At 34.6% G+C, this 13,472-nt stretch overlaps 1 protein-coding gene across 1 annotated transcript in view; it reads right to left on the bottom strand.

The window, feature by feature from the left end:
• Positions 1–13,472, bottom strand: part of LOC113496235 — a 52,423-nt gene that overhangs the window by 4,141 nt on the left and 34,810 nt on the right. The window contains exon 2 of the mRNA XM_026875399.1: positions 326–533. Within this exon, the coding sequence (XP_026731200.1) occupies positions 326–496 (171 nt within the window). The 5' untranslated portion in view covers positions 497–533. The remainder of the gene's footprint in view (positions 1–325; positions 534–13,472) is intronic.

Raw genomic sequence — 13,472 nt, 5'->3', positions numbered from 1 at the left:
AATAATTAATCCCCTTTAGCCCTATCGCCCATCGCCTCTATCTTGACCACAGGTTTGTCAATTTCTTCCTATAAGGAATGGTTTGAGTGTTTAAGGCAAGATTTAAGAATCGATCACTAATCACTACACTAGTTCACTGCAGGTTGGCAATTTGAGATTCCAACATTCAGAACGCAGGTTTGCTCACTATGTTGTCCGTCACCGTTGGTTAGCGGTATCTTTAATTAATTAAGGAAGAGGCCTGTGCCGGGCTGTGACATATAGAGGCTGGTATCGCTTACTTGGGACCGCAGGAGACGATTATAGGAAAACGACAGTTACTTACTTGTAATCCGAGCGCCGTATCTACAGACGTGACGAGTACGGTCTTGGCGCTCTCGATGGGCAGCACCTCAGCGACCCTGACCTTCCTCAACAGGTACAGCAGCAGAGCCCCCACTATGGAGCATAGCGCCGCGAATTGAAGGCCGAGTGATAACCACGTTAGCGCATCCATTGCCGGTTCAGTACGCAAACATTATTCTCTACTTAATCTGTAACAAGAGATGGACTTTGATTACTTGATTGTATAATTATATCTCACTTTTTGGATTTAATTGTTTTAAGATTATAAGTGATATCACTGGTCCAACTTGTGTGATGACAAAATAATTTGGTATTACATTACATCATTTCTAATTAAAGTTAAACGCATCACCTTAGTTATCAACTTAGGTCATATTAAATTACTTTTTTACTTGACGTGGGAACTAAAAGCAATCTTCTAGACGTTACAGCTTTATATAGACCTCAAATTGCCAATTCACGTCGCTCAAGTAACTTGACAACCTAGTCATGGATCGTTACGTTAAATCGCATTTCTGATGAACCGAAGTACTGCTTATAAGTACTTATTGAATTACCGTGTATTTAGGCTGTGAATAATTGATTAGAATCTAATTCTGTAATGGGTTGATTATTGTGTAACAGTACTTGAAATATTTGATCCGATAATGATGGACCTTGATTGTATATTTTGTAAGTCTTATAAGACTCTTTAGGGAGTGTACAGCTACAACATAGAGGAAATGAAAAAGAGGAGAGGAGAGAGGAGATCAGGAGCCTATTAATTAATTTCCGACTTAATACTTGCTATTGTGAAGTTCTTAAACTTTCTAGATAAACACTTGTACTTTAATTACAACCTATACGCATCCAGTATGCAATAAGAGGGCTAAATTTATGTCAGCAATATTATTAATAGTAGCAATCAGCATCTTACATCTAAAAACTTGTGTTTTGAAAATCTGATAATTCTAATCATTTAAAATAGTTGAGAGATAGAACTGTGTTAGTCAACGCCATTAATACTTTGACGATAAAGTTCGTGCTAATAGCGAAGACGAGAGGATTTCATAGAAAACCTCCATCCGTACAACTATTTGAACTGTCAGTTATTTCGGATACTCAATAACGCAGCAAACGTAAATACTTAGAAATATCAGTATTAATGTGTTTTTGTTTGTCGTTAGCAAGAATTGTGCTCGGCGTTCAGTAAACAGATATTGTGGACACCTTGCTTGTAAGACAATGACGTTCCCAAGCTTTGGGCCCGTAGTAAATGCATTCAATTTGATTTAGTATATCTTGCAAGACATTTTCATTTATATTATAGGATTAGACGAAATATATTATTTTGCTTAACGTGTGAACAATCTATTCTCTGTTACGGGCTATTTTTTGAGTTTAGTGTGACATTTTTTAGCTGCATGAGGGACTAGGATATATTTTTTTTTCCATCAAAGTCTATTGAAATCTAAGCTAAAGTTTAAGAAATAACGCAGAGGACTCAGTACATTATTGAACAAATAATTAAATTCCTAAACCTTGACTTCATTTCAAATTACAAAGGAAACATTATTTTTCTAATAAAACCCATCGCATATGAGTTTCCATCATTGTTTATACATCTTTAATAGCACAATAATGTTAACACAATAGTGGTATAAAGTTAGCACATTCACTTAACATATTTGCATTGTAATGACCATATTCAAAAGGCTTAAATCTCTATCTAACGTTGTTAATGTTGTAATTGACCAATTTTATTGTTATTATTGTTTCTACTACATTAAATATTCATTTAAATTGATTTACTGGTACATTACGCATAGAATTACAACATTTCGTCACAAATTGGTTGTGTTTGAGCAATATATAAGAGTCTGCGTAACTATTATATCGAATGATCAGCGATCGATTTAAAACCATTCGATTTTGATGTCTATTCGAATAAAATAAACGGTATCGATGTGGTCATTACGATCGCTTGGTGCGGTTTCTCTCGTAATGGGGGCTATTATTAGATGAAAGTCCTTTTCTCGGCGAAGTCGGTTCCGCATGAGAGCGAATTAGCCAATAAAACATTTTCTGATTCATTTATTGGGGTGTGATTGCATTTTTACTTAGTTTTTATTTTAATTCGTAAGTGTTTATTGCCAACATGCAATAAACAGTAAAGTAAAGTGATTCTTCTGCCAACAAAATTGTATTGTGTTTAATTAGGGAGAAGAGAGTTAGGACATCCTCAGGCATGGTGAAGTGATGATCTGCGCAAGATCGCTAGCAGGAGCTGAATTCTAGCAGCCGAAGATAGATCTCGATGGCGTGCAAATGGGGAGGCTTATGTCCAGCAGTGGTGGAATTGGAGTTAGGAAATTCCACTCATTAGATTATCTACATCAAATTGAATACTGTCCTACCCATAGAACCATTGAAAATATCAATTGTAGCCGAATATAATTGCAAATTGCACTTACTGTGCACTTGGAGAGGCCTATGTCCAGCAGTGGACTGCGATAGGCTGATGATGATGATGATAATTGCAAATTTGCACATAAGCTAAAAAAAAACAATAGACTGTGAAGGTATTACTTACACAAAGAGGTTTAGAATTATGAACAAAATGCTATCAATTGGATGAGACTATAGCTCTGAGGATGTTTATCATTACGCGATATGATCCAACATCCAACAACGGACTAACAAAAACGTGGGAGTAACATTGTGTATTGTTTTTGTATGACTTTAACCAAGATCAAGGCCGAAGTGTATGAGTTTAACACCTTTGTGGTGTTCGTGGAATTAATACTGACTGATACAATGATTCGGTTCTAAAATTTTCTTTGGTTTATTTTTTTAAGTAGCTGGCCCGTGTCCATTTCCTTGGGCGGCATTTTTCGTTGTAATTCATATCCTATCACTGTCACTAATAACATCGCTAATAATAATAGTGTAATTTTAAGATAATTTAATTTTCAAATTCAAAATAGAGATAACCGCTTAGATACAACCTAAAAATCTTTCTCTCTTTGAGTGTTACAATCCAGAAACGATTTTGTTTCATTATGACTGTTTCTCTGTTATGTCGTATTCATTTGTGTGCAAATAATTAATTACACTCTAAATAGGATGCATGTCTCATGTGGAAATGACAGCGTGACACAAATATGAAACGTTTTGTAATATGCAATTTTACGGTAACCTACATTAGTCTTTGTGAAATGTAAATAAAAGATTTAAATACATATCAAAATTAAGAGTATCCGTCCATTTTTGGACTTCTTGCTATTGTAAAGCTATTACCCACTCTTTAATTTACCTTATTAAGTTACTGTCACTCGTCGATTAGAGACCTCAGAGTCAGAGTCTCAATAAGAGAAAGGTAAATATTAACAACAGCCATAGCGAAAGTGAAAAGTTAGTGATAATAGCTACGTAAATACAGCACGGACTATTCTAGTTTTAAGTTATCTACAGTGTTCTAATTTTAACATGACATTCATATAATAATGGCTGGACACAAAACTTACTGCGCTTGCAAGCCAGTCGTGTCTAATAAATTTCTACGCACTTAAATGCTATTTTAGTGTAAGTTCCATAAACTGTAGTCTTTATTTGTATCTTTCTAATTTTATGGCCGTCGAGTATAATACGTGAACTTCAATGCGTAACAGATAATCTCCCTCCTTCCTTTGTGGAAAAGAGACGCTACTTAACGCCGTGTAATGCTGTCCCTTTCTCAATAGCTAAAATATGAGTTCAGGTCTTTGGTTAATGCGTAACAGTTGCATTGCTTCGAAGCTGAAATGAGACAAGTAAGACTACTGGTTGGCAGTGGTCGGTTACAGATAGGTGCCTACAGACAGGAACAAATGGAGGGACAACTTAAGGGCAAGCTAAACGGGTAAGATTTGGTTAAGGTGGGTAATACGTATAACGAGAATCTCACGGATGTACATGAAGAGTACAAATCTGAAAGCTTGTCTTAACATACATCCTACTTGTCGTAATTTGTTAATTAGATACCTCTCGTTTTACAAAACTTAAATCCTAGATGACTTGGATCTGATATATTTGTCCGATGAATAAAAATAAATCAAAATGAGTACCATTCCACCAGATAGGATCTTTTCAAAACAATGGAACCTTTAGATGAATCTTAAGATTAAACTAATAAGATAAAGTCATTTGTAAGCAAAGGTTATGTCGGACGTCGTAGCAATGACATCTAAAGTCAACGCTGCAGTTAATTATCATATTTCGAGAGAATAAAATCTAAAGAAAAAAAATCTATTAAATTTTGACGTTGTTCTTAAATAACCTAAAACCATAACAAGACCTGTTAAAGTATTGCGAATATCAAAGCAATGTTGAACCGGCTCTTAAGTGGCTCTTGCCAATAAAACTAAAAGCAAGATCTCAGTATGGATGGCGCGCTAAAATTAGCATATCCTGAGGAGCTGCCACTTCTGCAAGTAAGAAAGGACCATTTGTGGAAGCGAGACAGAGCACTACACGGTATAGAGGCCTCTCCCTTCCCCAAAGGCAATAATATTACTTTAAGACGTGGTGGTAGGTGAACCTGTCGCGCATACTCAACCCATCTTGTTAATTTCGCAATAAAATACGATTGAACATTTATATGATTCTAAGAACCCGATTTGCAATAGATTTACGTTGTTATGACGAGTGTATTACCTCTTAGTACTAAGAGTTACGTAAATATCCTCATTCCTTGCTTTCCTGCTTTTGAATCTTGAAACATTCAAATCGAGTGTCAATGTCCTTAGGTTTGTCGATAGCAAAGAAAATTATTAAGATTTTTACTTTTTCTTCTTAGGTATATACTTTTTTGTATTTCCAGAAAACCTTTTCCGCAATCGTTGACATTTGAATTTAGAATTAAATAGAAGAAGCATATTACGAGAATATATAAGTGTTCGAATGACATTCTACATTTAAAATGTCATGTACAATCATGGCTGCCATTAGGCATAGGTAAGTGATTTTCTTACGTAGAGATTTCACCTAAGGAACTTCCTTAAGTATTTCCTCAATTATCTACATATGTACATTTTCTCTGTATTTTCTATTTTATTTATTTGTAATTAATTGTTTTTACCACTGCCTGTGTTGTGAATAACTGGTTCAGAATGACACAATACTTTCCAATTATTTATCGTGTTTTTTTTTATACAATGTTCAAAGGCATACTAGGCATTCATTGGGCTGGCATTCTATATGCATTCTATAAGACAAAGGCAATTTTATTACTGAAAGTGTTGGAAGAAAAACGCGTAGAGCCGTGTCCTTTTTCCCTAACTGCAACAGTTTACTGCTTGTTATACTTCTAGGATTCTAGTCTAAATGACTGATAGAAAATTAAAGCAAGCTTTAAGAAAATCCTTTCAGTGTAATAACAAAAATGTTTGCGATGCTCTTGATTTTTCACTACACACTTATAGATCATTAAAGAAAATATCCAGGTGGAATTTGTAGACAATGTTAATTGTCTGCGTTTACTACCGGCATGTTTGTAGTTACAACCACTTTACTACTCATAACATAAGCACAGCCTCATCGACCGGCGTGAATAAGACAATGAATCTGAATGTTTATTATTTCAAATCAAGTATTGTTATCAAATATTTATCCATTGACTGTTACAATAGACAATCATCAATGAAAATGTCTGAGATTATTTTGAATGATCTCTGTATTGAATGCATTAAATAGTGATGTTGCATTGAAATCATTGACATCGATAAAATGTGTTTTAAAGTATTTCAACCTTTGTTCATAGGTATTCGTTTCTATAATAAAACAAATTTATCTTATTACACGAAACAAATATTATTCTTCTAACCATGTTTGTAGAAATAAACATATCTTTATCTTGGAAAAAAAAGAAAGGCTCTGTTTTATTAACTTCAAACTGATTTATAACGTTTCGTGTCGTAAAGATTTTTATTTAAAGAAAATAAAACATTATTTATATGTACAAATTGTAAATTAGTTTATCCATGTGTGCTATGTATAAATAATATAGTTCGAGAAAACACAACTTACATAAATATACTAAGCAACTTACAAGATTATCTTGATTATATTTACAGCTAAGTGCACACAGACCCGCAATAACCTAGCCTAGCTCATAGTTGTTGCAACTTGTTACAAACTGGACTCGAAAGACTAGAAGTTAGGATGCAAATGATGTTTAAGTACGGTAAATGAGTAATTACACGTCGGTGCGATGTAATGCCGGCCAAGCGTTGCGGACCGTTTCGATATACGCACGTAGTGTTACTGTTGCCTAATACGGCTGTTGTTGAAGTTATAAGACGAAGCGGGTATTCAAAATTGAATAAACAATAAGATTATTTTGAACAGAGTCGAGGACAACAAAATTTTGTCTGGCTAGAAGTTTGTTGAAAAAAAGGCCTTGTCTGTAGCGTTCATGATTTTTCTGTTGGTTGTCTATGGGTAAAGACGTGACAACATCATGCATCCGAACATTAAAATACTATTAAACTGTTGCTATATAACAGATTTAAGTGATAAAAACGATGCTTAGAAACAGCTTAAAATAGAAAACAGATTATTAAATTATCAGTTATATTATCATTTGCAATCCACACCTTTCAGTTAAGTACCACCACTACACCTCCATCCATTTAAATTCATTTTGAACCTCCAATAAATTCTACTAATTAATAAATCGGCATACAGTTACAACTTAGACCACAGCTGATTGCCCGTATAAGTACCCTTGACAGTTATTGATATGCATTGGGTGACAGATGCCCACTATTGCCCACGCATTGCACTGATACCCTTGTGTTAAGTGTCGCAGTTTCACAACACTATCAATTGTCATGCCTCAGGGGATTCCTTTGCGATATTTCGGCACCTGTATTGGGCGTTGGTGTCAGTTGTTAGAATTATTTCTTAATTGTTTTAATTCTTGTGCGTGATGCAGTACTAATTAATGTATTTTATATATGTTGAGAAATTAAATACTTCTTTACTTCCTTTCAGGGATCTTGGGCCCTGCCATGCTGAAGCCCTCTCTATTGTTCATAATAGAGAGTTGGGCTTCAGACCGTCCGTACAAAGACTAAACCGTTAAACGGTAGCGATGGGATATATGTTTTATTGATAACTTAAAAGATGCTATCGTGTAATAACCGCGTAAAAATCTAGCACTCATAAATTTTATAAAAGTATTTTTGTTTTGATTGTACAGAATTATTTCGCGCTTTGTTCCTTGGATCACAAATAAATCGTAACCTAAAAGAAGCTTTACTTAAACAACCAATTGAAAGTGTTCATATTAGATAATATAAACAAACACTTGCATAAACGTCTGACCAGACTGGTCACTTACCTAATGCGTCAGATATTATAAGTTTTTTTGATCACGTCGCACATGACTGTAGCTGCGAACCACTGTGCTGTCAGTTTCACTTTCGACCGAAACATTGGATCAGTCCGAGCGCATCTAACAGACGTTGAGTAACTGAAGAGTTTTAATATGCTGCTGTTTTTTTATTGCATTTTTGTGTATCGCGTATTTTTTTAGAGATATGTTGATAATTCTAAGGAGAATCTATAAAAGAATTAAGTAGTATTCTTGAAGATTGAAGTCAAAGGCTCTTTATTTATAAGCAGGTTAGTTTGGTGTTTAAGTTTTATGAGGGAGCGGACTAAGTACATAGTTACTTAGTGCAGATTGACGAAAGTGTTTCAAGTGTGCTACGCCAATTAAGTTATTGGAAACGCGTTTATTACACGTTTCTTTACAGCGAGGATCCGCTAACGCAGTTCGCCTGACTATTAGAAATCGCAAAGCTAATGAAAATTGATGTACAGGTAATCATAGGCGTTTGCTAATGACAAGGTACTGTGAGGACAAATACAGGGTAAGCAATGAGGTTACATGTTCTGGGTCAAGTGGTCACCTCGATAACGGTGTTCGGGACTAGTTTGTAAACTCATGTTGGGAAGCGCCGTTTTAGCTGCCCACGAGATTTACGTACAATTATTCAATTATCTAATGTGTGAGCAAACATATGCGGGTCACTGACCGTGACTGTGTAAACTTAAAATTACTCTACACTGTCTAATTACTTTAAAATTCGTATGTAAAAATGGATAGAAAAAGTGAAATTACGGCGAAAGCATTAAATGTGTTCGGTATAAGTAGGTGTTACTCAATTATCGCTTTAATTGCCTACGTTGAGCGGTTGGCACATAACTTAAGTAAGAGCGCTAATATGGAACAGATAATGAGGTGTTTTTTAACGCCAACCGACCGGTATTTGTTGTTACTTCAAGTTAAGTCGAGACCTACAATTAGTTACTTAATTGTCGTCCAAAATAGGTCCTCAGTATATTTACGAGAAAAAATATGTGAATATGGAAATGTGTGTGTCTGTCAACAATAATATAAGGCAAACAAGCAAGGCACCTGACAGCTTGAAATTGAAGGTGAACGCGAAATCTGATGATACATATTATACTGTCATACCTAGTGATATCTGATTCGCAACTTTCATACTAGAAAGGAATCATTCACTTCTTTTACTGATTAAGATTTAAGAACATTGGTAATTCTTTCACACAAAGTATAAGCTAGCAAAAGTACAATTTTAAGGAACTGTTGAGTATACGTATAGTGCTTTTTCTCTCACTCTTTAAGGTGGACGGCCAAAAAAATACTGTTTTCTTCCCCTTCTAGTCCTATAAGGCTATTATTAAGTTAATTATTAAATTTCCTTTAATATATATTAACGATGCATTAAAAAACCTATCGTATAGAAACATCAAATCATAAAATAATCTAGTATCTTAGTGCAATAACTTAGCACTCCGCAGCTAAGCATATCATTTATTAGATATTACTTCAGACCTTGGTCCAAATACACATCCTCACTTATTGCAACTTCTTGCTTATAACATACTTCAAAGAAAAATGTTGATCATATCGCACGACGGACAATATTTCAATTATAAACAATTTCAAAAATCCATTGTTTTCATAATCATGAGGAGATAACATCTCATTGTATAACCAACTGTATAAATTACTTTTTAATTTATACATGCAGATGTTTTCGTTTTGATTTATTAGATGGTGAAACAATTGATGGTGGTGATTGATGGATGAATATTTGATGGTGTGGTGATTAGTTTATAAATAACGCAATGTAACACTCCTATTTCCATTTAAGGTGATCTGTGTAATGCATGATTGTCTGGTTAAAGATTTATTTGTAGTTAAGGCCAATTACTGTCTATAAAAGACTGGTGTATTAGGGTCAGCGATAAAAATAAATCATTTATGAATTACGTAAGGTTTTAATTAAAATGAAATCATCATAAGTACTCAGATGGAGCGATTATTTGTATAAAATTAATTTAAAAGCTCTTTGTCAGCGGATGTTACTTGTCAACGTGTTCAGTGAAATGTTGGCCGTATTTTATACTACATTATTAAGTCACTTTCAGCTATCGGTGTTGGTGAAGTTGACATGATAATTTTCGTTTACAGAGATCTATTTGATCTCTATTGACGGAGACAAGGACATTAGCCTTTTCTCAACTGGGAGCTACTGACTAGTTTCTTATTAGTGTTTAAGTAGCACAACAAAACAAGTTTTTAATATGTAGTTTTAATCTTACACCAAACGATATTATTGTTTATTAAAATAACTTATGCAGTAATGCTATGTCACGCTTTTACAGCTGCAAACGTAGGTTCCAAAGGGGGTTTATCCAGGGCCGGATCTAGGGGCCCCGAGGCCTCGAGGATGCCTACTTTGGCCACAGTTGTGTTGAGTGCTGGGACCCTGGTCAAAGTGGGCCCGATAATACGACACTGGGTTTATCACCACGTCTTAAATGTTATCATAGTTGTGAAAGAGTGAGAGAACAATACACAGGGTAGAGCGGCATCTCTAGACCCCCTGAACTCTGCAAAAGGATAATTATAGATAATTGACTTGTAGTGTAAGTATTCCTTGTTCATAGGTAAAGTATCGTAGGCCATTGTTTGTACCTATTCACCGGCAACGATAGGAGTGGCCGCGGTCCACGACGCATCAGAGAAAGTTGAAAGTGGAGGACCCGCGACTTTTCTATCTGTACAAACGCATAAATCTTTATTACTTACGTTACAAATGATTGATCGAATAAGAAACGCTAGTAAGTGCAATTATTATAGTTATACCGTCTTTAAATAAAGCCGTATAAATAACACGAAGTTAACGATCGTAAAGATTGATGTACTCTTGTTAACGTTTATCTTTCGTTGTAATATCGATACTTTCTTTCAGATTTTAACAAACAGTCAATTTATCGAGATATCTCCAATTACTTCTTGAATCATTAATGAAACAAATGACAGTATATCAGCTTCGAAAGAGTCTGCAAAATGCGAAGGTTATTTTCGTATAATTAACCGTCGATAAGTAGTTTATACTCCGTCCGTTTTAAGAAGAAACTTTTGACAGGTCATCAAATTGACTAAAAAGTGACGAGCACTTTGGCTGGCCGTTGCAAAAACAATTTTATGAATGTCAGAAGATTGTTCTGAGAACGGACAGACTATAAGTGGTAGTTCTACCACGTCATCAAGTGATGTAGCAGTAACGTCAACAAAACACGATCAAGTCGAGTCAGCTGTTGTTTACTGTGCTGTGACGCAACGCGGCCGCTTTCACCAAACACTCGGAATGGGATTGATGACACACGATTCATTAGAAAGTTATACAAAAATGCATAATGCACGTCCGAGTACTATATTCGGTAGTGTTGACCCGAATATTGTATTGCTTGTATAAACATTAGCATATTATATGATGCTATAAATGTAAATATCGAAAAAACGTCAAACAAATACTGTATGTGGAGCGGTTTTACCCGACCTACAGAAAAACTGCAATTTGTTGCTCATATCTAATTATGCAATTATTTATTAGATATTTTAAAAGTAATCAGTATCTATTACCAATAACTCAAGAATAATATTTATTTATTAAACTTTTATCAAGCTACGATTTCTCTCAAAGACAGCATGAAATTCATGAAAGGTAAATAATAAAAATGAAAATGATATCACAAAAAAGTTTCAATATCACAACAATGACAGGCCATAATAAAGTTACACGGGCTATTTCTGCTATTAAAAATAATCAGATTCTTAGCTGCAAAAACATGTGGCAGAAATAGTCGCGCTGGGCATCACGCATTTGACTGTAATAGATACTTTACAATGGTTGACGTTGCTGTGAATGGTATTCTATTAGAACTTATTCGATTTGAACTTTAAGTGAATTGGACAAACTAGGGCTTTTAAAGACGATTTCGATGCATGCTGTAGGAAAAACATGATTATTTTCAGTTTTTGTGAACTGGAAACAATTTTGGATAATGTTTCAATATTTTTTTTTTTAATTTATGTTTGCCTAAAGTGGCAAAAATTATAAAGAAATTTTAAAATTTCGCCACAATTGCACTACACACTTTCTTTGTAGTAAAAATCATCAGTTAAACTATAAAACGACCTAAAAGTTAGTCTATTCCGCCGTTAAAACAGAGTAATTAACGCTCTAAGTATGCGTTAACCAGGAACAAATACGTCAAAACACGTACTGAAAATAAACCGGACTGATATCCGTGTAAACGGGCCCTAACTATGTGTATCCGTCCTTTCTAGAGCCAAGATCAACGACCTTTAGAGAGGTAATCGTCCTCCCAAGAGTGGGTGGAGTTAGGAAGAATCGGAGGAAATGAACCGTGTACCAACTTACCGACTAAGTATATTATTTAGGTATTATACACACAATGGACGGATACGGCTGGACAAAACTGTTGTGAAGTCAATCCATAATAAAGTTTGGACACGACTTGTTTGGCGGAAAGAATTTCTATAGATTCTACAGGATTTGACGAATAATGTACCTATTTGTTTAATTTTGGGACAAGAATTCAGGTCTTATTTAAGCTAATAGGTTGAATATATAAAAAAAACTAAGAACAATTAAGGTAAAGGTTTTAATCAAGCGACTACTTCAAGCATTTTTCGTAAGGCTGGGGTCATGTTTACATGCCCATAATCACTATAGAAATATTTATTTGCACTGCAATTAAATTTGAAATTCGATTGCCGCTATGTTGACTGATTATATTTACTTAGAAGTTAATATTTAAAACTGTTAATTGGTTGACGTTAATTTAGTTTTTGCTTTAACATAATGGCAAAGGGCCCTCTCTGTTGTATGTTAGAAAATAATAATTCTTTTAGAAATTAAAACGCCCATATCACTATAATTTTATTTTATTTTTTTGCTCAAAAAATAGCGCGCTCATGGCCACTAGGCCAAGAGGCCAGATTATGTATGTTAAAGAATATCAGTTTATGATAACTCAGTTTTATTACAATCGCTATCGTAAAGCTCCAACTCCGAATACTATAAACTTTACTTTGATGTATGCTTCAGGATATTTTATGGTTCAACTATTTTTAGATCAACAGATAGAATATGCCGTTTATGATAACTTCCGTATATGCACAAATCAATCATATGGTCTTTTTTATGGCTCCATGAATGAAAAAGCTCGGCCGAGTGCGAGGCGCACTAGACTCGGAGAGCTTCGTACAAACATTACAAAAAAATGGTCATTCATCAAATTTTTCGTAACAATCGTTGCTAAACCTTGATCTTTATTTTCATTTTGTCGGTAACAAAAAAGAATAGATGGATAGACACACACAGCGGTCTCTCAATAATAAGGTTTTGTTATACCCTTTTGGGTATGGATCGCAAAACACAGTAATTCTCCAAAATTACATAACATCACATAATTTACTCCAAACCTTACATAAAACATGACACTCATTCAGTTATTTAATGGAAGATGGCCCTTCTAATGCCAACCCGCCTACTCGCAACATCCATACAATGGGATCATGTTGACGAGTAACAGCCACCACCGGAGCGGAAACTAACTGAACACAAACCCACGTGCCAACGAAGAAATGATTTAATAATCTTGAGGTATTTTTTATATATTTTTTTAGAATTAAATGGTTTAATGTTAACTATTTAACGAATATTTACATTTTAAAACTATATAACAGAGAATCG

The sequence above is a fragment of the Trichoplusia ni genome, chromosome 7 (genome assembly GCF_003590095.1).
Source record: "Trichoplusia ni isolate ovarian cell line Hi5 chromosome 7, tn1, whole genome shotgun sequence".
Taxonomy (NCBI): domain Eukaryota; kingdom Metazoa; phylum Arthropoda; class Insecta; order Lepidoptera; family Noctuidae; genus Trichoplusia; species Trichoplusia ni.
Note: the sequence above shows the minus strand (reverse complement) of the source record. Positions and strands in the feature narration are given on the sequence as shown.